The sequence below is a fragment of the Cyclopterus lumpus genome, chromosome 11 (assembly GCF_009769545.1).
Source record: "Cyclopterus lumpus isolate fCycLum1 chromosome 11, fCycLum1.pri, whole genome shotgun sequence".
NCBI lineage: Eukaryota > Metazoa > Chordata > Actinopteri > Perciformes > Cyclopteridae > Cyclopterus > Cyclopterus lumpus.
In genome coordinates this window covers 21,696,096-21,720,634 of record NC_046976.1, presented here as the reverse complement: position 1 = coordinate 21,720,634, position 24,539 = coordinate 21,696,096, and the positions used below count along the sequence as shown (strand labels likewise).

At 40.5% G+C, this 24,539-nt stretch overlaps 3 protein-coding genes across 3 annotated transcripts; all 3 read right to left on the bottom strand.

Moving 5' to 3' along the window:
* Positions 1–1,540: 1,540 nt before the first annotated feature.
* Positions 1,541–3,779, bottom strand: LOC117739354. Its single transcript, XM_034545711.1, has 6 exons — positions 3,641–3,779; positions 2,896–3,041; positions 2,490–2,554; positions 1,957–2,121; positions 1,755–1,859; positions 1,541–1,657 (listed from the first exon to the last, which is right to left on the bottom strand). Exons 1-6 carry the CDS (start codon positions 3,755–3,757, stop codon positions 1,578–1,580), a joined length of 678 nt encoding a protein of 225 aa, XP_034401602.1. The 5' UTR covers positions 3,758–3,779; the 3' UTR covers positions 1,541–1,577.
* A 4,720-nt stretch (positions 3,780–8,499) lies between these two features.
* Positions 8,500–11,307, bottom strand: LOC117739246. Its single transcript, XM_034545541.1, has 7 exons — positions 11,279–11,307; positions 10,682–10,808; positions 9,937–10,082; positions 9,532–9,596; positions 8,999–9,163; positions 8,797–8,901; positions 8,500–8,699 (listed from the first exon to the last, which is right to left on the bottom strand). The coding sequence occupies exons 1-7, from the start codon at positions 11,305–11,307 to the stop codon at positions 8,620–8,622; spliced, it is 717 nt and encodes a 238-aa protein (XP_034401432.1). The 3' UTR covers positions 8,500–8,619.
* A 9,830-nt stretch (positions 11,308–21,137) lies between these two features.
* LOC117739357 lies at positions 21,138–23,458 on the bottom strand. The gene is made up of 6 exons (XM_034545714.1): positions 23,320–23,458; positions 22,575–22,720; positions 22,170–22,234; positions 21,637–21,801; positions 21,435–21,539; positions 21,138–21,337 (listed from the first exon to the last, which is right to left on the bottom strand). Exons 1-6 carry the CDS (start codon positions 23,434–23,436, stop codon positions 21,258–21,260), a joined length of 678 nt encoding a protein of 225 aa, XP_034401605.1. The 5' UTR covers positions 23,437–23,458; the 3' UTR covers positions 21,138–21,257.
* Between the last annotated feature and the right edge of the window lie 1,081 nt (positions 23,459–24,539).

Sequence of the window (24,539 nt, the reverse complement as noted above, 5' to 3'; positions counted from 1 at the left end):
CCAATTGTCTTCAATGGTTTCTACTTCTAAACCGTCTACCTGTCTCTTGGACCCCATCCCAACGAGGCTGCTTAAAGACGTGTTGCCTTTAATTGGCACCTCTCTGCTGGATATTGTCAATGTGTCTTTGCTAACAGGCAATGTACCACATTTACACCCCTGTAAACTGTCTGTAAAATGCTGTGTGATATTCAATCTGGAGCGCTCACTTCCAGAGTCGTTGCTGCTCTGTGTCGCTGTGTAACTTTTGGGCCCAATGACAAATACGTTTGAAAATCGGTGAGTCGCTAAAATTGGCAAGATATGCATCCAGAACGACCGTATTGGGTTACAGAAATCACCGTAGGGATGAATTTGGAAAACACAATCTTTTTTATTGTATTCTTTTTTTCTCTATTTAGATTTGGATGTTGGTTCAGCTCACTCTGTAGTGTTTTTTTCTGAAAGGGGATTGTAGCAGTTGAAGAGGAAGGAAGGGAAAAAAGGGTGGATGTTTGACTTGACACCTGTTCAATTTTGCCGGGACACTCCTTAGTCCAAAAGTCAACATTAAAACCAAAGATAAATGTCGTCATTTCCAAAATTCAGAACATGTTCATCTAAGAAAATATTCTGCTTCAATATAAATTAGTTTCCATTTAGCCTTTCAACAACATTTTCAAGACAATAAAAACATTGTTTGCTCACCCGCACACACCTGCATTTACCTGGCAGTGTGTAGCAATCTAACAGCACTAAGAATAACAATAAATCATATTTCTTTCCCATTTAAAACCTGTTAAGCCCGAGTGGCCCCCAATAAGGTGAGTGAGAAGTTGGGAAAAGACTGTGAAACAATCGACTAATCACAAACAAATATAATGATGTTGCACATGACATTAAACAGCAGATACTGGGCTACAATAATATATGAGCCGTTTATACATGCTCAAAACACAACTCCAACACCAAATAAATGAACAAATATTCATTTCCACATCTGGCCAGCGACTCAACTCAGGGTACATCCCAAGTCTCTTAATCACATCCCTGTTTCCTTCACTTGCCTCTTTTACGTTACATGTCATTTAGCTGACGCTTTTCCCCAAAGCGACTTACAATAAGTGCATTCAACCATGAGTACAAACTCAGAACAAGAACCAAGAAAGTACAATTCACAACAAGGCATTCTAGTAGCAATCTAACAGCAGTAAGAATAACAAGAAATCATATTTCTTTTCCATTTTTAATGTTGTTGACATCATAACATAGGACAATAGACATTCAAAGCTTCATTGATAAACCTCAATAGAGGCTTTATATATAAAAGATATGACATTTGGTATAGCCATGTTGTGATTTGAACATATGTTTTATGCTAAATGTAGTAGTGTGTGATTTTTGTCATTGCTGTGTATTGTTAACGGATTTCTAATAGGAATGATATATACATTTGCAATCTTATTTGTCCACTCCCATGCACTCCACACAGTATCTTTACCTCAACTCTCTCCATCCACACCTCCACAGTTTGAAAACCTGTTTGTGTTTCATTAGATTATGAATACAAAAGACATGTTTTTAGTCACTTTTTGTCTCTACTCAGTTTCAGTTGAAATATCTAATGAGTGTTGCTCTTCGTCGATCATCTTCAGCCCCTCGCCTTCAGCACAGAAATCTGCAGACAGAGAGACAAAAAGAAAGAAATCAGTTCAGTCTGTCATCACACGTCTTCATGTCATAGTTTAATCAGACAGGTCTAAAAGGTGAAGCACCGTTCTTGGGGTCGTAGATAAAGTCTGGTTCTCTGTTGAAGCCGAGGCAGCTCGCCTGCTTCCTGAAATGTTCCAGCTCAGAGTCCTTCAAGGTTGTTCCTCTTGCTGGAGACAAAACAACAAAACAGGATGAATGCTTCACATATGAAATGTGTTTTATTTATATTTAGACATGTTTTCTCTCAGGCTTGTTCCTTCCTACCAAACAGATGAAGACCACTCATGATGTGCTCCTCCGCTGTAATGTCATCGTTGAGTCCCATCTTCTTGTACATTTTGTCCAGGTATGTGACGGTGCGGTTGAAGCTATAGAGCAGACAGCCGTCACAGGTCGGCAACATGTGGTTCAGGGATGTGAAGTTGTCGACTGAGGACAGAAACTGTATATTAATCATCTCCACTGAAAATCTACCAATGTTCTTCTGGTAGACTTTCCAGAAACATATTTTGTGTTTGATATATTCCAGCGATGTCCTCAGACAGGACAGAGGTTCTCTTCACTTTCCCTGTGCTGCAGAGGTTGTGTTTGTTTTAATCAGTGATGATGGAAGTTGAAAGAGTCCACAGCCATGCTATCAACTCTGTAGCATCTGAAGTCAGCAGGACGATATGTGTGATGAATCTGCAGCTTTTAATAATCAGAAACATGATCTCTCTGGCTGGATTCTCTGACTGACAGAACTAACACAACAAAGATGTAGAAACTCCAGCATGGTGTTGGATCAGGTAACTTACATTTCATTATTAGAGTATTGTCTTCAACGGTTGCGTTCATGTTTAAAGACAGGCAGGTTCCATTTCTGAGAAAGAGACAAGAGGAAGAGCTGAGTTCATCTTCGAACATCATGTATACCTTCTCCTCCATGTGAGCTTCAAAAGTTAAGATTCCTCCCACTGCTGAACACTGAGTGATCCGTTTGAAAGCTCTAAGTGGACATTGAGCTGGAATTGTTTCCTCAAACTACTTCTCAGGTCAATGTCCTTTTACTATTATTGCAAATATTGCTCCTGGACTTTTTAGGGTGTCCTTCCAGTGGAGAAAACATGTCAATGCTAAACATGTTGAAAGTGTATTTTGATTGATCTATAATTTACAGATTGTGTACATTGTCTGTACATAGTTAAATTGTTAACAACTCACAACTTGTTCTCCGTAGACACATTAAGTGCATTTGGGCCGAATGTTGACGGGATGACATTATTCTTGTAGCTCTCGATGTTCTTCATGAAGCCGTTGTAAACTTCATTATCAGTGTAACCAAAGAGGAAGTGTGACTTGCCGTATATCTGTACACAAACAGGAAGTCAGTTAGTGAAAGCAGACACAACCATCATTCAATAATGGGTTGAAAATTGGACTAATTCTCTAATATTGAATCTTTTAAAATGAATTACATTTGAACCTGTTTAGTGGAGCATAACACAAAGCCTTGAAGCAGAAGGAGACTAGGTCTTTATCAATATCGACTACCCCGAGTTTGGTCCTTTTCTCTGATATTCGGGCTTCACTACAACACAACTGTGCCACTGATTTGTGATTATTTTTCAGTTTCTAACGGAATCCTCAAAGACTCTTAGAACCATCTGCATGAAAAACATTCAGTCCACTGCACGCTATATACATATATATTTGACCTGTTCCCAAGTTGCAGCACTGATCCAAACACATTAGCTAACTACCTGGAGCAGAAACAGTCACTTCTTGGCAAATGGTTGAAGTACTTTTTCATTGTGTTATTGTGTGTTCATCTTAGAAATGTTTGCTGCGCTCTGACTCAACGTAATGCCAACGCTAAAGGCATGAACTGAGGAGGAACTTCCCAAATAGCTGAATTCTGCTTCAGTGCTAATGCCTCATAGACAAACCCAGACAGATGAAGACTTACCATGGAGGGCGTCATAGACAAAGGCGTGATTAGAGGCCGGCATTCCTCAGGTGTCAGAGCCCAGCTGCTCAGAAACAGCCCCGCGACCAGGAAATGAGTGCTGAGCCACAGATTCATGATGCTACAGCTGTGAAGGAAAACACAGAGATCTCAGATGATAGCTGCTCGTCACAGAAGTAACAATGACTGAGGCTCATCCGAGCTGGTCAGCCTTTTAAGAAGCTGCTGGGGGCTTGGTTTGTTCCCCAGTATCTACAGACGAGGAAGCCTTCCCCAGAATTAGGTTGGACGTGTTTGCCAGCAGGTCCAAAGGGTACATCAGGTCGGGGTGTAGGATTTCATAATGACAATTCTGGGTTTGTGTATTAAGCAAATTATTTACTGATTTGTTGAATTGTCCTTATCTACCAACGCACACAAACACACTGAGTATACAAAGCAGCACATGACGGCTTCAATCCAGCTCAAACTGGCACGCAGCCTGACCTCAGACATACTGTCATAAGTGTGCACAGTGACTCCCAAGTGGGCACTCAGTAAGCATGCTATGGGCCCACAATGAACCCCAATGGAGACCCACTCTGATCAGTACCTCACCTGGACCCCAAAGGGTACGGTCCATTCATGCACCGCACTTCGCAATGATAACGTAGCACACAGTGAGCTGGGCTCCAAATCTCTGAACTCAATTTCACCCCAATAATATTGATGGTTGCCTGTTGGAGAAACATTGATGGTTGCCTGTTGGAGAAACATTGATGGTAGCCTGTTGGAGAAACATTGATGGTTGCCTGTTGGAGAAACATTGATGGTAGCCTGTTGGAGAAACATTGATGGTAGCCTGTTGGAGAAACATTGATGGTAGCCTGTTGGAGAAACATTGATGGTTGCCTGTTGGAGAAACATTGATGGTAGCCTGTTGGAGAAACATTGATGGTTGCCTGTTGGAGAAACATTGATGGTGGCCTGTTGGAGAAACATTGATGGTAGCCTGTTGGAGAAACATTGATGGTTGCCTGTTGGAGAAACATTGATGGTTGCCTATTAGAGAAACATTGATGGTTGCCTGTTGGAGAAACATTGACGGTAGCCTGTTGGAGAAACATTGACGGTAGCCTGTTGGAGAAACATTGATGGTAGCCTGTTGGAGAAACATTGATGGTTGCCTATTAGAGAAACATTGATGGTAGCCTGTTGGAGAAACATTGATGGTTGCCTATTAGAGAAACATTGATGGTAGCCGATTGGAGAAGTATTGACGGTAGCCTGTTGGAGAAACATTGACGGTAGTCTGTTGGAGAAATATTGATGTTGCCTATTGGAGAAATATTCATGTTGCTTGTTGGAGAAATATGGATGGTTGAAAATGTAGGACTATGTAGGCTTCTTTTTTTCCAGTATTTACAAACTAGAAAGCTTTCCCCCAGAATTAGTTGAGCAATGTTTGCCAGCATACTCCCCTGCAGGTCCAAAGGGGATTTCAGGTCAGGGTGTAGGAATAATCAGGATACTGTGGGGTTTGTTTATTAATCATTCACTGATCTGTTGAATTATCTTTGGCCTACATTACTGAATATATGTTAATGTCCTCAAGACTCAGGGAACTTGGTCTAGTTGAGAACTGAAGAAAAGAGCACAGTAAGATACTGTTTATTTTGAATATTTTACATTGAAACTGATTAAGGACACAAGAAGGTTTCTGTTTCCGAAAAGTGACTCAAAGAATGAGTCAAGAGCCCTAAACATCAATAATATTTAAGCTGTAATTTGTGTGAACTGTAAAGAAAATAAAAGCATGTGTGAAAGTCTCTCAATTTATTCATACTGGATGAAAGTCTGTTTCTGAACTGCAGAAATTGAGACGTGTTATTTGTGTTCACATGTTTGTTCCAGCTCGAGGTTTTTTGTCAAGAGATTTACAGGGACAAGAAGTCTAATCGATATTAATAAAGGTTCAGTTATGCTGGATCCATGTAGGGGGATTAATGAAAAAGCTACAGATAAACGTATAACAAATAATCTCATACTTAAGACTTCTGTATCTCACAAATATCTCGTAATTTGTATTCCTCCGACTAGTTTTTGCTTTGAGTAATACATGTGAATGTGATTCTGGAAGAATCTGGTTTCGTGTTCAGGAACCAGGTCTTTCAGGGTGAAACCACAGAAGAAAAAACATTGATGGTGATAAGACAGAACGTCAATATTAATGGATTTAGTTCTTTTATATAGTGGTCTTACTTTGGGGTCTATTCAAAGTGAGCTGACTGATCTCTGACCAGCTCCTGTGTGCAGTGAACTCACAGATGTGCAAACAACCATCACTGGGATTCTGCAGCTTTTGGATTTCTAAGTGGACTTATGGACGTCAGATGTGAGCTGCACTGAATCTAAAAACATGTGTCATAACTCCAAGAGGGAGTTTGATTCCTGATGCAAACTGAAGCAATCAGTCTCCAAGTGTTTGAAGTGAGCATGTTCAAGTTAACCTGATAGTTATACGTCAACGAAAAGTTGATTTCACGCCACTAATTTCTTTTAACGTTGGCAATAATTTGGTCACTCGATACACAACTTGTATGAAGACCAGAAAGCAAAACTAGTGGGGGATGTGGGGAAGATGACGACAGTTGCATCCATCGGAGAATGTCAAGCTGTGTTTGAACTCAGCCTCCACAGATGGCGTTCAAGCTGCGAACATGAACGGACATGTTTGCGCTCGACGTGCTGTTTGTTGCATTATTCTCTGAAACACCAGCGGACGTACAAACAAAATTAAACATGAATACTTTATATATACGCCAACATTAGCATTAGTAAGATGTGTTATTGAGGTTATCGAGGTTCAAATGAATGAGGAACTTTCACAACGTTTTTCGTGGAAACGGCCGGACGAATCTCTTAGAAAAGTCATAGCAAACAATTACCGATCAGGCCGCACGTCTTGATGTATTTTGTTGCATGTGGTGGCAACATTGTGGGAGGAGACACGCGGCAAACTTTGCACGGAAGAAGCAGAATTAGAAGAATAGTAGTAATCCTGGAGGATTATAGTCAGTGTGGCTGTTGCGTAACAAGGCTGTGGCTACAATGACTAGGTTGTGTTATTGACGATATTGAGGTACATTATACATACGCAAACATTACCAGTAGTAAGATGTGTTATTGAGGTACATAATATATATGCCAACATTATCACAGCTCTGTGGAGCCGTGTATTCCTATAGAGCTCAGTAGTAATGACTTCATGAACTTCTTCAATGAAAAGATTTGAACTATTAGAGGCAAGATTGATGATCTCTTGCCCTTAACTACTACCGATCTGTCATCAAGAGGAGTGGCCTTGGAAACGGCTGTATGCCCTGGTGTATATTTGGATAGCTTTTCTCCCATCAACCTTGACCAATTGTCCTCAATGGTTTCTACTTCTAAACCGTCTACCTGTCTCTTGGACCCCATCCCAACGAGGCTGCTTAAAGACGTGTTGCCTTTAATTGGCACCTCTCTGCTGGATATTGTCAATGTGTCTTTGCTAACAGGCAATGTACCACATTTACACCCCTGTAAACTGTCTTTAAAATGCTGTGTGATATTCAATCTGGAGCGCTCACTTCCAGAGTCGTTGCTGCTCTGTGTCGCTGTGTAACTTTTGGGCCCAATGACAAATACGTTTGAAAATCGGTGAGTCGCTAAAATTGGGAAGATATGCATCCAGAACGACCGTATTGGGTTACAGAAATCACCGTAGGGATGAATTTGGAAAACACAATCTTTTTTATTGTATTCTTTTTTTCTCTATTTAGATTTGGATGTTGGTTCAGCTCACTCTGTAGTGTTTTTTTCTGAAAGGGGATTGTAGCAGTTGAAGAGGAAGGAAGGGAAAAAAGGGTGGATGTTTGACTTGACACCTGTTCAATTTTGCCGGGACACTCCTTAGTCCAAAAGTCAACATTAAAACCAAAGATAAATGTCGTCATTTCCAAAATTCAGAACATGTTCATCTAAGAAAATATTCTGCTTCAATATAAATTAGTTTCCATTTAGCCTTTCAACAACATTTTTAAGACAATAAAAACATTGTTTGCTCACCCGCACACACCTGCATTTACCTGGCAGTGTGTAGCAATCTAACAGCACTAAGAATAACAATAAATTATATTTCTTTCCCATTTAAAACCTGTTAAGCCAGAGTGGCCCCCAATAAGGTGAGTGAGAAGTTGGGAAAAGACTGTGAAACAATCGACTAATCACAAACAAATATAATGATGTTGCACATGACATTAAACAGCAGATACTGGGCTACAATAATATATGAGCCGTTTATACATGCTTAAAACACAACTCCAACACCAAATAAATGAACAAATATTCATTTCCACATCTGGCCAGCGACTCAACTCAGGGTACATCCCAAGTCTCTTAATCACATCCCTGTTTCCTTCACTTGCCTCTTTTACGTTACATTTCATTTAGCTGACGCTTTTCCCCAAAGCGACTTACAATAAGTGCATTCAACCATGAGTACAAACTCAGAACAAGAACCAAGAAAGTACAATTCACAACAAGGCATTCTAGTAGCAATCTAACAGCAGTAAGAATAACAAGAAATCATATTTCTTTTCCATTTTTAATGTTGTTGACATCATAACATAGGACAATAGACATTCAAAGCTTCATTGATAAACCTCAATAGAGGCTTTATATATAAAAGATATGACATTTGGTATAGCCATGTTGTGATTTGAACATATGTTTTATGCTAAATGTAGTAGTGTGTGATTTTTGTCATTGCTGTGTATTGTTAACGGATTTCTAATAGGAATGATATATACATTTGCAATCTTATTTGTCCACTCCCATGCACTCCACACAGTATCTTTACCTCAACTCTCTCCATCCACACCTCCACAGTTTGAAAACCTGTTTGTGTTTCATTAGATTATGAATAAAAAAGACATGTTTTTAGTCACTTTTTGTCTCTACTCAGTTTCAGTTGAAATATCTAATGAGTGTTGCTCTTCGTCGATCATCTTCAGCCCCTCGCCTTCAGCACAGAAATCTGCAGACAGAGAGACAAAAAGAAAGAAATCAGTTCAGTCTGTCATCACACGTCTTCATGTCATAGTTTAATCAGACAGGTCTAAAAGGTGAAGCACCGTTCTTGGGGTCGTAGATAAAGTCTGGTTCTCTGTTGAAGCCGAGGCAGCTCGCCTGCTTCCTGAAATGTTCCAGCTCAGAGTCCTTCAAGGTTGTTCCTCTTGCTGGAGACAAAACAACAAAACAGGATGAATGCTTCACATATGAAATGTGTTTTATTTATATTTAGACATGTTTTCTCTCAGGCTTGTTCCTTCCTACCAAACAGATGAAGACCACTCATGATGTGCTCCTCCGCTGTAATGTCATCGTTGAGTCCCATCTTCTTGTACATTTTGTCCAGGTATGTGACGGTGCGGTTGAAGCTATAGAGCAGACAGCCGTCACAGGTCGGCAACATGTGGTTCAGGGATGTGAAGTTGTCGACTGAGGACAGAAACTGTATATTAATCATCTCCACTGAAAATCTACCAATGTTCTTCTGGTAGACTTTCCACAAACATATTTTGTGTTTGATATATTCCAGCGATGTCCTCAGACAGGACAGAGGTTCTCTTCACTTTCCCTGTGCTGCAGAGGTTGTGTTTGTTTTAATCAGTGATGATGGAAGTTGAAAGAGTCCACAGCCATGCTATCAACTCTGTAGCATCTGAAGTCAGCAGGACGATATGTGTGATGAATCTGCAGCTTTTAATAATCAGAAACATGATCTCTCTGGCTGGATTCTCTGACTGACAGAACTAACACAACAAAGATGTAGAAACTCCAGCATGGTGTTGGATCAGGTAACTTACATTTCATTATTAGAGTATTGTCTTCAACGGTTGCGTTCATGTTTAAAGACAGGCAGGTTCCATTTCTGAGAAAGAGACAAGAGGAAGAGCTGAGTTCATCTTCGAACATCATGTATACCTTCTCCTCCATGTGAGCTTCAAAAGTTAAGATTCCTCCCACTGCTGAACACTGAGTGATCCGTTTGAAAGCTCTAAGTGGACATTGAGCTGGAATTGTTTCCTCAAACTACTTCTCAGGTCAATGTCCTTTTACTATTATTACAAATATTGCTCCTGGACTTTTTAGGGTGTCCTTCCAGTGGAGAAAACATGTCAATGCTAAACATGTTGAAAGTGTATTTTGATTGATCTATAATTTACAGAATGTGTACATTGTCTGTACATGTTAAATTGTTAACAACTCACAACTTGTTCTCCGTAGACACATTAAGTGCATTTGGGCCGAATGTTGACGGGATGACATTATTCTTGTAGCTCTCGATGTTCTTCATGAAGCCGTTGTAAACTTCATTATCAGTGTAACCAAAGAGGAAGTGTGACTTGCCGTATATCTGTACACAAACAGGAAGTCAGTTAGTGAAAGCAGACACAACCATCATTCAATAATGGGTTGAAAATTGGACTAATTCTCTAATATTGAATCTTTTAAAATGAATTACATTTGAACCTGTTTAGTGGAGCATAACACAAAGCCTTGAAGCAGAAGGAGACTAGGTCTTTATCAATATCGACTACCCCGAGTTTGGTCCTTTTCTCTGATATTCGGGCTTCACTACAACACAACTGTGCCACTGATTTGTGATTATTTTTCAGTTTCTAACGGAATCCTCAAAGACTCTTAGAACCATCTGCATGAAAAACATTCAGTCCACTGCACGCTATATACATATATATTTGACCGGTTCCCAAGTTGCAGCACTGATCCAAACACATTAGCTAACTACCTGGAGCAGAAACAGTCACTTCTTGGCAAATGGTTGAAGTACTTTTTCATTGTGTTATTGTGTGTTCATCTTAGAAATGTTTGCTGCGCTCTGACTCAACGTAATGCCAACGCTAAAGGCATAAACTGAGGAGGAACTTCCCAAATAGCTGAATTCTGCTTCAGTGCTAATGCCTCATAGACAAACCCAGACAGATGAAGACTTACCATGGAGGGCTTCATAGACAAAGGCGTGATTAGAGGCCGGCATTCCTCAGGTGTCAGAGCCCAGCTGCTCAGAAACAGCCCCGCGACCAGGAAATGAGTGCTGAGCCACAGATTCATGATGCTACAGCTGTGAAGGAAAACACAGAGATCTCAGATGATAGCTGCTCGTCACAGAAGTAACAATGACTGAGGCTCATCCGAGCTGGTCAGCCTTTTAAGAAGCTGCTGGGGGCTTGGTTTGTTCCCCAGTATCTACAGACGAGGAAGCCTTCCCCAGAATTAGGTTAAACGTGTTTGCCAGCAGGTCCAAAGGGTACATCAGGTCGGGGTGTAGGATTTCATAATGACAATTCTGGGTTTGTGTATTAAGCAAATTATTTACTGATTTGTTGAATTGTCCTTATCTACCAACACACACAAACACACTGAGTATACAAAGCAGCACATGACGGCTTCAATCCAGCTCAAACTGGCACGCAGCCTGACCTCAGACATACTGTCATAAGTGTGCACAGTGACTCCCAAGTGGGCACTCAGTAAGCATGCTATGGGCCCACAATGAACCCCAATGGAGACCCACTCTGATCAGTACCTCACCTGGACCCCAAAGGGTACGGTCCATTCATGCACCGCACTTCGCAATGATAACGTAGCACACAGTGAGCTGGGCTCCAAATCTCTGAACTCAATTTCACCCCAATAATATTGATGGTTGCCTGTTGGAGAAACATTGATGGTTGCCTGTTGGAGAAACATTGATGGTAGCCTGTTGGAGAAACATTGATGGTAGCCTGTTGGAGAAACATTGATGGTTGCCTGTTGGAGAAACATTGATGGTTGCCTGTTGGAGAAACATTGATGGTAGCCTGTTGGAGAAACATTGATGGTTGCCTGTTGGAGAAACATTGATGGTCGCCTGTTGGAGAAACATTGATGGTTGCCTGTTGGAGAAACATTGATGGTTGCCTGTTGGAGAAACATTGATGGTTGCCTGTTGGAGAAACATTGATGGTAGACTGTTGGAGAAACATTGATGGTTGCCTGTTGGAGAAACATTGATGGTAGCCTGTTGGAGAAACATTGATGGTAGCCTGTTGGAGAAACATTGACGGTAGCCTGTTGGAGAAACATTGATGGCTGAAAATGTAGGACTATGTAGGCTTCTTTTTTTCCAGTATTTACAAACTAGAAAGCTTTCCCCCAGAATTAGTTGAGCAATGTTTGCCAGCATACTCCCCTGCAGGTCCAAAGGGGATTTCAGGTCAGGGTGTAGGAATAATCAGGATACTGTGGGGTTTGTTTATTAATCATTCACTGATCTGTTGAATTATCTTTGGCCTACATTACTGAATATATGTTAATGTCCTCAAGACTCAGGGAACTTGGTCTAGTTGAGAACTGAAGAAAAGAGCACAGTAAGATACTGTTTATTTTGAATATTTTACATTGAAACTGATTAAGGACACATGAAGGTTTCTGGAAGAATCTGGTTTCGTGTTCAGGAACCAGGTTTTTCAGGGTGAAACCACAGAAGAAAAAACATTGATGGTGATAAGACAGAACGTCAATATTAATGGATTTAGTTCTTTTATATAGTGGTCTTACTTTGGGGTCTATTCAAAGTGAGCTGACTGATCTCTGACCAGCTCCTGTGTGCAGTGAACTCACAGATGTGCAAACAACCATCACTGGGATTCTGCAGCTTTTGGATTTCTAAGTGGACTTATGGACGTCAGATGTGAGCTGCACTGAATCTAAAAATGTGTCTCATAACTCCAAGAGGGAGTTTGATTCCTGATGCAAACTGAAGCAATCAGTCTCCAAGTGTTTGAAGTGAGCATGTTCAAGTTAACCTGATAGTTATACGTCAACGAAAAGTTGATTTCACGCCACTAATTTCTTTTAACGTTGGACATAATTTGGTCACTCGATACACAACTTGTATGAAGACTAGTGTGGTGTATTCTCCGCTTCCTTAAAAGATCGATTTCCAACATAACGATTTACATGTACTTTTGGTCAGTGGCCCCTCAAAACAATGCCCTTTTGACCTGTTGGAGGGGGGGTCTGTTCCTGTGCTCGGAGGTCATGTGTTAGAGGCCTTTGTGCGACCACATCTGTTACGTCCAAATCTTGTTATAGGATACTCCTTCCTGTGTCTGGAAAATAAGGGTTCCTGAGTGACGTTATGGATCTCAGGATCTGAGCACGACAAAGTGGGTATATAACTGAGCTGCGGTGCAGTCTCAGTAGACTCTCCATTTGACTGCGAAGTCTCCGGGCTGACTAGTCGCTCGTCCTGACCTGTGGTTCCTCTCTGTAATAAACTCCATTATACCAGAAAGAACAGTGTCCGCGGAGATTCCTTCATCCTCATTCTTCAACATCACTGCCGCTTGAAAGATACGACAAACTTGGCAAACTTGTATGGTCACACCGTAGAAAAGAACCTATTTTCTTGTTAAATGGAAATGTCTTGTTGAAGTGATGTGTTTGAATTGAAGCTCCGTGCTAAATTTGATTTTATTTGCGTAAGAATACGCAAAAAGGGGGAGTATTATAGAGATAAAAAGTAAAGAAAGGAAGTATGAGAAATACAAGGAATAGTGTAGAATAGCTTTATTGTAACGATAAGGTGAGCTAAATAGTATCGTGCATGATTAATGGAGATTGGGCCCTCAACTCCTTAACGGTAAGACACATGCAGATTAGCCACTGCGTAATGGTTGGCTTGGCATAGTCAGGAATTAAGTTAGAAAGACAAAATTGGGGTAAACCTGGATCCAGGTAATTTGAATAAATAAATGTAAAACAGTAATAAGGGACAGAGGAAAAAGAGAGAGAGATAAGATTAAAGGAAAGGATCATATGACTGAGCCGCAGAATCTGGATAAATAAACATGGGCCGGAAAACCTGGAACAACACCGTATGGTCAGTTTAATAACTGGAGATTGTAGAATAAAAGGCCGATTGACTGTTCCCACTGACATTTGTTGACGAACAGTGTCTGATGCAGCCTCTCATCGACTAATCACATCTCAGAGGTAGCAGAAATTTTATGAGAATAAGAAAGGAATTAAAGGGAGCGGCAAAAAGCATGCTATATGGATGAGTGGCATAAATGAGTTGTCTTTGTTTTGGAAACAAAAGTAGAGCTGTGTGTGTGTGTGTGTGTGTGTGTGTGTGTGTGTGTGTGTGTGTGTGTGTGTGTGTGTGTGTGAAGCGTGATCAGCTGTGTGTGAAAAACTGCAGGAGAAGGAAATGCGATTGAGTGGGGGTTGTATGTGAGAACGGAGGTCTTGGTAACTTGTAAGGACATATATTTTGTTTAATGTATTAAATATATATAATGAGCTTCTGGTGAGAAGACTTAAGATAATAAATGAGTTATTAAATATGCAAATGAGCTTCCTTAGAGAGAGGACGTAGGATAACAAATAAGTTACTAAATACACAATGAGCTTCTTAAGAAGACTAATATAATATGAGCCCTATTTTCTTTCTTTTATAAAGGGACGTAATGATGAAACTATGAGTCTCCAATTGGAGAAGTAAGACCCCTCCCCCAACTGTCTGTGTTCATGTGAAGCTGTGTGTGTGTCGGGATGCGGCTGCATGTGTGAAAGTGATTCCTCCAAGGGGGGGGAGATTTTCAGTGGGACGTGAGACACAAAATTATTTTGTCGCTTGAACTATTTGTTTCATTTGGTTTTCATTAAATTCTACAAAGTTTAGGTAGGGGTTTAATTTGGGAATTAAGTTTATGATGCTGTTAAAGAACCTAATGGGTTCATAAGAGACTGAATAATTGCCTGTTTCTTTTCCCTTATTGATGGGACACATTTTAATCTGCTTTTATTTATAAGCTTATACGAATATTGATCGGATTACATACATAAAGACTACATGCTGTAGTTAGTTAAAAGGAAAGTGGATAAATGAATAGAGGGCTTGGCAACTGACTGACCAGTTAATGCATTTAATTCATTAATGGCATATGATTGTTTGGTCTAAACTCTGCTGACAATTGTGGATGTCAGTTTTGTTGTTTGTGCGTGGTCTAGTGTGATCTGTGCTGTGTTGGAGATTCAATATCGAGACTGTTTGACGATTTGAGCTGGATATTGGGTGATAAATTAGGCGATTGTCTTACAGTGATTAAGACAACATTTGGTGACAGTCAGTCACTTGTGGGAGCACGTGAACTTTTGGTCGAATATTATAAATAGGCTCTTGATCCGTTCGGCGTTGACAAATCAATTCCATTTTTGGCTAGGGTGAATTTGTGGCTTTAAATACATGAATGACTGAATGAATTGATTAATTTGTTGGTTCACTGAGGGATTGATTGAATTGATTGATTGGCTGATTGATTGATTGATTTATGGATTGATTGATTTGTTAAGTGGTTGATTTGCTAATTGACTAATTTGATTGATTGATGGGTTAATTGTTTAATTAAATAAATAAATAAAATAAAGAATAATAAAAACGACGGAGAAATAATCAGAGTAGCTTCAAGTAGTTTTAATTGTACTTCTTAATTTACAAATAACGGAACATAAGGAAGCTGTTATAATGGGGAAAAAGGACACTAAAAACCCAAAAGTAATTACTCCTGTTGATGTAGTACAGAAGAATAATCCTTTAATTGGAGGCATCGCAAACATTGCAAAGATATCGGAAAAATGGCATAAACGTTGGCCTGAAATTGACCGACCATGGCCAGTGGAGGGGACTCTTAACCCAGATGTAAGAAAAATAATGCAGGTACTTGTATCCACATACAAGGCAGAGCAAAAGAAGGGAAAGAATGGGGAAAAACGCAAAGAAAAGAGGCAAGTGGAGCTTGGCATTCTCCAGTTGTTTGAAAATGAGGGACAGAAACTGATCAAAGCTGCAAACGACAAGAGAGTTAAAGACGTAGAAGAAATGGGACGGAATGCAGAACAAACAGAAAAACTGTTGGCAGACACCAATTCATTCTACTCACACATGAACCCTGTGAAAAGACCGCTACCTTATGAGGTAGAGACGAAGTCTAAGAAAATCTATCCTCAGCTCCCAATGATTAGTCAGGAGGGTAGCTATAATATCAGAGACAAGGAGGACAAAATAATAGAAACAGGACTAGCAGAAACAACTATAATGATGCATCCAGATTCCAAAAGTAGGAAGAAAGCAAGTTTGGGAATTAGGATACAAAGGGTGGAGTCTAGAGACAATAGTGACCAAAGTGATCCAGAATGGGCCATGGGAGGATATGACCCTGAGGTCAGGGGGATGCTCAACAGATGAGAGAGAGGCTGCTCTAGCAGTGTGAAGCTGCTCAGAGACAGCAAAGAGGGCAGTCTTGAATCTAGACTGATGAGGGTCAAGAAAGTTGGTACTGTGGAGATAGGAGGAGACTTGGTTAAAGATAGCTCGCTCTAGAGTTTTGGAAAGGAAGGTGAGAAGAGTGACAGGTTTGTAGCTGTTGACTTCAGATGGGTCGAGAGTGGGTTTTAGAGGTGTTCGTTTTACAATCCACATGTTGGTAGTAACAGTCCTCCTAAGTGGGAAAATAGTCGTGGTGAAGATTTGTCGTTGACAACACCTGGAGATGACATTGTGCATCGTAAGCAAAGGAAGTACATTTTGTATAATGATGTGAAGTGGTTGAAAACTAGAGGGGATTGTTCACTTGTCCTGCGTAACGTGACATGGGAAGACCAAGGGGAATATACGTGTACTTATTTAGAACCGGAGTTTAAATTTGTTCCATATCAAAATTATTGGATCGAAGGTCATATAACTCGTAGAGTGACACTCATGATAAAAGATTTGAGTCCTATTGGAGTTTTCACAGTTACTAAAGGGGTTCAGGAACAATATACCGCAGTAACCACGTCAAGGGTGAATAGTACACATATGAAGTCTGGTACTTTAGTGCCAGAAAGAACTGAGAATGTTCATACAACAACTCAGACGACTACTCTAGCTATGACTTTGAAGGGAATGAAGGCTACAACAGTGACGACATCTTTGGCTTCTACGACATTTGTAAATGTAACACAGACATCCAACGTGACATCTTCGACAGTTAAGGATGTGATTCATGTAACCCAGAAGCTAATGTTCAAAATAGAGCCTAGTGTGAACAGTAATAATGAGATTGTTGAAGTTAGAGAACAGATGATAAAAGAGAATTATGTAGATTCATCTGTAACAGCTCAGAGGACTATTTCAGACGTAGATAATAACTTTTCTGACTCTGATCAGACACCAGAATACATGACTGGTCAATACCATGCATTACAAAAGAGAGAAACTAAATGGAGGGCGTTCGGGTTTGATCCTTCAGTGTTACAGATTGCAGACCCTTGGGCAAGTAAGAACTTATGGTTCCAGCAATTAACTCATTCCGTAAGATCGGTTGTGAAATGGAATGGTCCATGTCTGGTAAAAGTTTTAACGTCAAACTCATGGCCTTCAATTTTAGAGACACCAGAACCACTAACCGCTATTTGTCAAAGTTATGCACTATCATGGCTGTTGTATCAGCAGCAGTCAGCAAAAGATGCAATAATGGCTTGGTCAATACATCTGTTTAGGCCGAGATTTACTTGTTCTTGGTTGGAAGGATTATCATATGTAAATGTACTCGATCAGCATGAAAGTATCAGAACGGCGGTCCCAGATATAATGGAAGTGACATCAGTTCGAGCTGTTTTTGTTCGAATACCACTTATGATGGGCCGGGAATGTTTATGGGGATATCAGATTGTGATAAATATATGATGGACTTGGGTAAACATGAACATTGGTCTAGTAATGATTCATATGAAGTAACTTTTGATGTACCAGACAACAAAAAGGGTCAAACTTTAAGGGTGAAGGATCAAAGTTTGCCTGGGAATGTGACTATAGGGAATTTCAAGGATATTTGGTGGGTTTGTGATGATAAGGCATACATATTTCTACCATATGGGTGGACAGGATGCTGTTATATGGCAACATTGAAACTTCCATATGAGGTTCTTACTATCCAGAAGGGAAAAAGGCCAGATGGGGTCCAATCTAATGACGCTCCAAGAAGTAGGAAGAAACGGGAGATGGCACAATTTAACAATTTGGAATCATACCATTGGAGAGTGAGTATAGCAGAGAAGTGGGGAATAGGATTATTTCCATGGTATGGGGTGACATTCTTGGCAGATCACATCGATAACATTACCTACACCTTACAGGGTTTTGCGAACAAAACCATAAGAGGGTTTGAATATTTGTCAAACACTCAGAGAAGCCACAGGCTGACGTTGCTAAAACATGACATGGCTCTTGACTATATTTTGGCCAAACAAGGTGGCCTTTGTGTGACTTTAAACTTAACAGGGGAGGCTTGCTACACTTTGATTCCTGATAATTCTGATAATATGACTAGTGTCGTAGATGCATTGAAGCTTATAAGAGATGCATTTGGCCCGTCGGAAAACGCTGGATGGTCTGCAAATGCTTGGTTGCAGGATAAATTAGGGCCATTAGGTGCAGTGTTAGTACAGGTTGTGGCAGTACTCGTTCTGTCATTGTGTGTGATGTTTTGTTTTTGTACGCTATTGTTGACCTTTGCAAAGGCTATGATAATGAGATGGGTTGGAGTTGTGATGCCAGGCGATCAAAGTCAGATGCCATTATTACATGGTGATGACACGGACGTTGAGGAAGACGAAAGGAAGAATCTGGTTTCGTGTTCAGGAACCAGGTCTTTCAGGGTGAAACCACAGAAGAAAAAACATTGATGGTGATAAGACAGAACGTCAATATTAATGGATTTAGTTCTTTTATATAGTGGTCTTACTTTGGGGTCTATTCAAAGTGAGCTGACTGATCTCTGACCAGCTCCTGTGTGCAGTGAACTCACAGATGTGCAAACAACCATCACTGGGATTCTGCAGCTTTTGGATTTCTAAGTGGACTTATGGACGTCAGATGTGAGCTGCACTGAATCTAAAAACGTGTGTCATAACTCCAAGAGGGAGTTTGATTCCTGATGCAAACTGAAGCAATCAGTCTCCAAGTGTTTGAAGTGAGCATGTTCAAGTTAACCTGATAGTTATACGTCAACGAAAAGTTGATTTCACGCCACTAATTTCTTTTAACGTTGGCAATAATTTGGTCACTCGATACACAACTTGTATGAAGACCAGAAAGCAAAACTAGTGGGGGATGTGGGGAAGATGACGACAGTTGCATCCATCGGAGAATGTCAAGCTGTGTTTGAACTCAGCCTCCACAGATGGCGTTCAAGCTGCGAACATGAACGGACATGTTTGCGCTCGACGTGCTGTTTGTTGCATTATTCTCTGAAACACCAGCGGACGTACAAACAAAATTAAACATGAATACTTTATATATACGCCAACATTAGCATTAGTAAGATGTGTTATTGAGGTTATCGAGGTTCAAATGAATGAGGAAATTTCTCAACGTTTTTCGTGGAAACGGCCGAACGAATCTCTTAGAAAAGTCATAGCAAACAATTACCGATCAGGCCGCACGTCTTGATGTATTTTGTTGCATGTGGTGGCAACATTGTGGGAGGAGACACGCGGCAAACTTTGCACGGAAGAAGCAGAATTAGAAGAATAGTAGTAATCCTGGAGGATTATAGTCAGTGTGGCTGTTGCGTAACAAGGCTGTGGCTACAATGACTAGGTTGTGTTATTGACGATATTGAGGTACATTATACATACGCAAACATTACCAGTAGTAAGATGTGTTATTGAGGTACATAATATATATGCCAACATTATCACAGCTCTGTGGAGCCGTGTATTCCTATAGACCTCAGTAGTAATGACTTCATGAACTTCTTCAATGAAAAGATTTGAACTATTAGAGGCAAGATTGATGATCTCTTGCCCTCAACTACTACCGATCTGTCATCAAGAGGAGTGGCCTTGGAAACGGCTGTATGCCCTGGTGTATATTTGGATAGCTTTTCTCCCATTAACCTAGACCAATTGTCCTCAATGGTTTCTACTTCTAAACCGTCTACCTGTCTCTTGGACCCCATCCCAACGAGGCTGCTTAAAGACGTGTTGCCTTTAATTGGCACCTCTCTGCTGGATATTGTCAATGTGTCTTTGCTAACAGGCAATGTACCACATTTACACCCCTGTAAACTGTCTTTAAAATGCTGTGTGATATTCAATCTGGAGCGCTCACTTCCAGAGTCGTTGCTGCTCTGTGTCGCTGTGTAACTTTTGGGCCCAATGACAAATACGTTTGAAAATCGGTGAGTCGCTAAAATTGGGAAGATATGGATCCAGAACGACTGTATTGGGTTACAGAAATCACCGTAGGGATGAATTTGGAAAACACAATCTTTTTTATTGTATTCTTTTTTTCTCTATTTAGATTTGGATGTTGGTTCAGCTCACTCTGTAGTGTTTTTTTCTGAAAGGGGATTGTAGCAGTTGAAGAGGAAGGAAGGGAAAAAAGGGTGGATGTTTGACTTGACACCTGTTCAATTTTGCCGGGACACTCCTTAGTCCAAAAGTCAACATTAAAACCAAAGATAAATGTCGTCATTTCCAAAATTCAGAACATGTTCATCTAAGAAAATATTCTGCTTCAATATAAATTAGTTTCCATTTAGCCTTTCAACAACATTTTCAAGACAATAAAAACATTGTTTGCTCACCCGCACACACCTGCATTTACCTGGCAGTGTGTAGCAATCTAACAGCACTAAGAATAACAATAAATCATATTTCTTTCCCATTTAAAACCTGTTAAGCCCGAGTGGCCCCCAATAAGGTGAGTGAGAAGTTGGGAAAAGACTGTGAAACAATCGACTAATCACAAACAAATATAATGATGTTGCACATGACATTAAACAGCAGATGCTGGGCTACAATAATATATGAGCCGTTTATACATGCTCAAAACACAACTCCAACACCAAATAAATGAACAAATATTCATTTCCACATCTGGCCAGCGACTCAACTCAGGGTACATCCCAAGTCTCTTAATCACATCCCTGTTTCCTTCACTTGCCTCTTTTACGTTACATGTCATTTAGCTGACGCTTTTCCCCAAAGCGACTTACAATAAGTGCATTCAACCATGAGTACAAACTCAGAACAAGAACCAAGAAAGTACAATTCACAACAAGGCATTCTAGTAGCAATCTAACAGCAGTAAGAATAACAAGAAATCATATTTCTTTTCCATTTTTAATGTTGTTGACATCATAACATAGGACAATAGACATTCAAAGCTTCATTGATAAACCTCAATAGAGGCTTTATATATAAAAGATATGACATTTGGTATAGCCATGTTGTGATTTGAACATATGTTTTATGCTAAATGTAGTAGTGTGTGATTTTTGTCATTGCTGTGTATTGTTAACGGATTTCTAATAGGAATGATATATACATTTGCAATCTTATTTGTCCACTCCCATGCACTCCACACAGTATCTTTACCTCAACTCTCTCCATCCACACCTCCACAGTTTGAAAACCTGTTTGTGTTTCATTAGATTATGAATAAAAAAGACATGTTTTTAGTCACTTTTTGTCTCTACTCAGTTTCAGTTGAAATATCTAATGAGTGTTGCTCTTCGTCGATCATCTTCAGCCCCTCGCCTTCAGCACAGAAATCTGCAGACAGAGAGACAAAAAGAAAGAAATCAGTTCAGTCTGTCATCACACGTCTTCATGTCATAGTTTAATCAGACAGGTCTAAAAGGTGAAGCACCGTTCTTGGGGTCGTAGATAAAGTCTGGTTCTCTGTTGAAGCCGAGGCAGCTCGCCTGCTTCCTGAAATGTTCCAGCTCAGAGTCCTTCAAGGTTGTTCCTCTTGCTGGAGACAAAACAACAAAACAGGATGAATGCTTCACATATGAAATGTGTTTTATTTATATTTAGACATGTTTTCTCTCAGGCTTGTTCCTTCCTACCAAACAGATGAAGACCACTCATGATGTGCTCCTCCGCTGTAATGTCATCGTTGAGTCCCATCTTCTTGTACATTTTGTCCAGGTATGTGACGGTGCGGTTGAAGCTATAGAGCAGACAGCCGTCACAGGTCGGCAACATGTGGTTCAGGGATGTGAAGTTGTCGACTGAGGACAGAAACTGTATATTAATCATCTCCACTGAAAATCTACCAATGTTCTTCTGGTAGACTTTCCAGAAACATATTTTGTGTTTGATATATTCCAGCGATGTCCTCAGACAGGACAGAGGTTCTCTTCACTTTCCCTGTGCTGCAGAGGTTGTGTTTGTTTTAATCAGTGATGATGGAAGTTGAAAGAGTCCACAGCCATGCTATCAACTCTGTAGCATCTGAAGTCAGCAGGACGATATGTGTGATGAATCTGCAGCTTTTAATAATCAGAAACATGATCTCTCTGGCTGGATTCTCTGACTGACAGAACTAACACAACAAAGATGTAGAAACTCCAGCATGGTGTTGGATCAGGTAACTTACATTTCATTATTAGAGTATTGTCTTCAACGGTTGCGTTCATGTTTAAAGACAGGCAGGTTCCATTTCTGAGAAAGAGACAAGAGGAAGAGCTGAGTTCATCTTCGAACATCATGTATACCTTCTCCTCCATGTGAGCTTCAAAAGTTAAGATTCCTCCCACTGCTGAACACTGAGTGATCCGTTTGAAAGCTCTAAGTGGACATTGAGCTGGAATTGTTTCCTCAAACTACTTCTCAGGTCAATGTCCTTTTACTATTATTACAAATATTGCTCCTGGACTTTTTAGGGTGTCCTTCCAGTGGAGAAAACATGTCAATGCTAAACATGTTGAAAGTGTATTTTGATTGATCTATAATTTACAGATTGTGTACATTGTCTGTACATGTTAAATTGTTAACAACTCACAACTTGTTCTCCGTAGACACATTAAGTGCATTTGGGCCGAATGTTGACGGGATGACATTATTCTTGTAGCTCTCGATGTTCTTCATGAAGCCGTTGTAAACTTCATTATCAGTGTAACCAAAGAGGAAGTGTGACTTGCCGTATATCTGTACACAAACAGGAAGTCAGTTAGTGAAAGCAGACACAACCATCATTCAATAATGGGTTGAAAATTGGACTAATTCTCTAATATTGAATCTTTTAAAATGAATTACATTTGAACCTGTTTAGTGGAGCATAACACAAAGCCTTGAAGCAGAAGGAGACTAGGTCTTTATCAATATCGACTACCCCGAGTTTGGTCCTTTTCTCTGATATTCGGGCTTCACTACAACACAACTGTGCCACTGATTTGTGATTATTTTTCAGTTTCTAACGGAATCCTCAAAGACTCTTAGAACCATCTGCATGAAAAACATTCAGTCCACTGCACGCTATATACATATATATTTGACCTGTTCCCAAGTTGCAGCACTGATCCAAACACATTAGCTAACTACCTGGAGCAGAAACAGTCACTTCTTGGCAAATGGTTGAAGTACTTTTTCATTGTGTTATTGTGTGTTCATCTTAGAAATGTTTGCTGCGCTCTGACTCAACGTAATGCCAACGCTAAAGGCATAAACTGAGGAGGAACTTCCCAAATAGCTGAATTCTGCTTCAGTGCTAATGCCTCATAGACAAACCCAGACAGATGAAGACTTACCATGGAGGGCGTCATAGACAAAGGCGTGATTAGAGGCCGGCATTCCTCAGGTGTCAGAGCCCAGCTGCTCAGAAACAGCCCCGCGACCAGGAAATGAGTGCTGAGCCACAGATTCATGATGCTACAGCTGTGAAGGAAAACACAGAGATCTCAGATGATAGCTGCTCGTCACAGAAGTAACAATGACTGAGGCTCATCCGAGCTGGTCAGCCTTTTAAGAAGCTGCTGGGGGCTTGGTTTGTTCCCCAGTATCTACAGACGAGAAAGCCTTCCCCAGAATTAGGTTAAACGTGTTTGCCAGCAGGTCCAAAGGGTACATCAGGTCGGGGTGTAGGATTTCATAATGACAATTCTGGGTTTGTGTATTAAGCAAATTATTTACTGATTTGTTGAATTGTCCTTATCTACCAACGCACACAAACACACTGAGTATACAAAGCAGCACATGACGGCTTCAATCCAGCTCAAACTGGCACGCAGCCTGACCTCAGACATACTGTCATAAGTGTGCACAGTGACTCCCAAGTGGGCACTCAGTAAGCATGCTATGGGCCCACAATGAACCCCAATGGAGACCCACTCTGATCAGTACCTCACCTGGACCCCAAAGGGTACGGTCCATTCATGCACCGCACTTCGCAATGATAACGTAGCACACAGTGAGCTGGGCTCCAAATCTCTGAACTCAATTTCACCCCAATAATATTGATGGTTGCCTGTTGGAGAAACATTGATGGTTGCCTGTTGGAGAAACATTGATGGTAGCCTGTTGGAGAAACATTGATGGTTGCCTGTTGGAGAAACATTGATGGTAGCCTGTTGGAGAAACATTGATGGTAGCCTGTTGGAGAAACATTGATGGTCGCCTGTTGGAGAAACATTGATGGTAGCCTGTTTGAGAAACATTGATGGTAGCCTGTTGGAGAAACATTGATGGTCGCCTGTTGGAGAAACATTGATGGTTGCCTGTTGGAGAAACATTGATGGTAGCCTGTTGGAGAAACATTGATGGTCGCCTGTTGGAGAAACATTGATGGTTGCCTGTTGGAGAAACATTGATGGTAGCCTGTTGGAGAAACATTGATGGTAGCCTGTTGGAGAAACATTGATGGTTGCCTATTAGAGAAACATTAATGGTAGACTGTTGGAGAAACATTGATGGTCGCCGATCGGAGAAACATTGACGGTAGTCTGTTGGAGAAATATTGATGTTGCCTATT

Excerpts from the sequence above, each read along its gene's own strand:
- LOC117739354 (XM_034545711.1), bottom strand. The coding sequence starts at position 3,757 with ATGAATCTGTGGCTCAGCACTCATTTCCTGGTCGCGGGGCTGTTTCTG. Across the intron at positions 2,555-2,895 it reads GTGTCTACGGAGAACAAGTT|AAATGGAACCTGCCTGTCTT; the intron begins GTGAGTTGTTAA and ends TCTCTTTCTCAG. Across the intron at positions 1,658-1,754 it reads TATCTACGACCCCAAGAACG|ATTTCTGTGCTGAAGGCGAG; the intron begins GTGCTTCACCTT and ends CTCTGTCTGCAG.
- LOC117739246 (XM_034545541.1), bottom strand. The coding sequence starts at position 11,307 with ATGAATGGACCGTACCCTTTGGGGTCCAG. Across the intron at positions 10,809-11,278 it reads CCGTACCCTTTGGGGTCCAG|CTGTAGCATCATGAATCTGT; the intron begins GTGAGGTACTGA and ends TTTCCTTCACAG. Across the intron at positions 9,164-9,531 it reads CAATACTCTAATAATGAAAT|TCGACAACTTCACATCCCTG; the intron begins GTAAGTTACCTG and ends TTCTGTCCTCAG.
- LOC117739357 (XM_034545714.1), bottom strand. The coding sequence starts at position 23,436 with ATGAATCTGTGGCTCAGCACTCATTTCCTGGTCGCGGGGCTGTTTCTG. Across the intron at positions 22,235-22,574 it reads GTGTCTACGGAGAACAAGTT|AAATGGAACCTGCCTGTCTT; the intron begins GTGAGTTGTTAA and ends TCTCTTTCTCAG. Across the intron at positions 21,540-21,636 it reads GAGTGGTCTTCATCTGTTTG|CAAGAGGAACAACCTTGAAG; the intron begins GTAGGAAGGAAC and ends TTTTGTCTCCAG.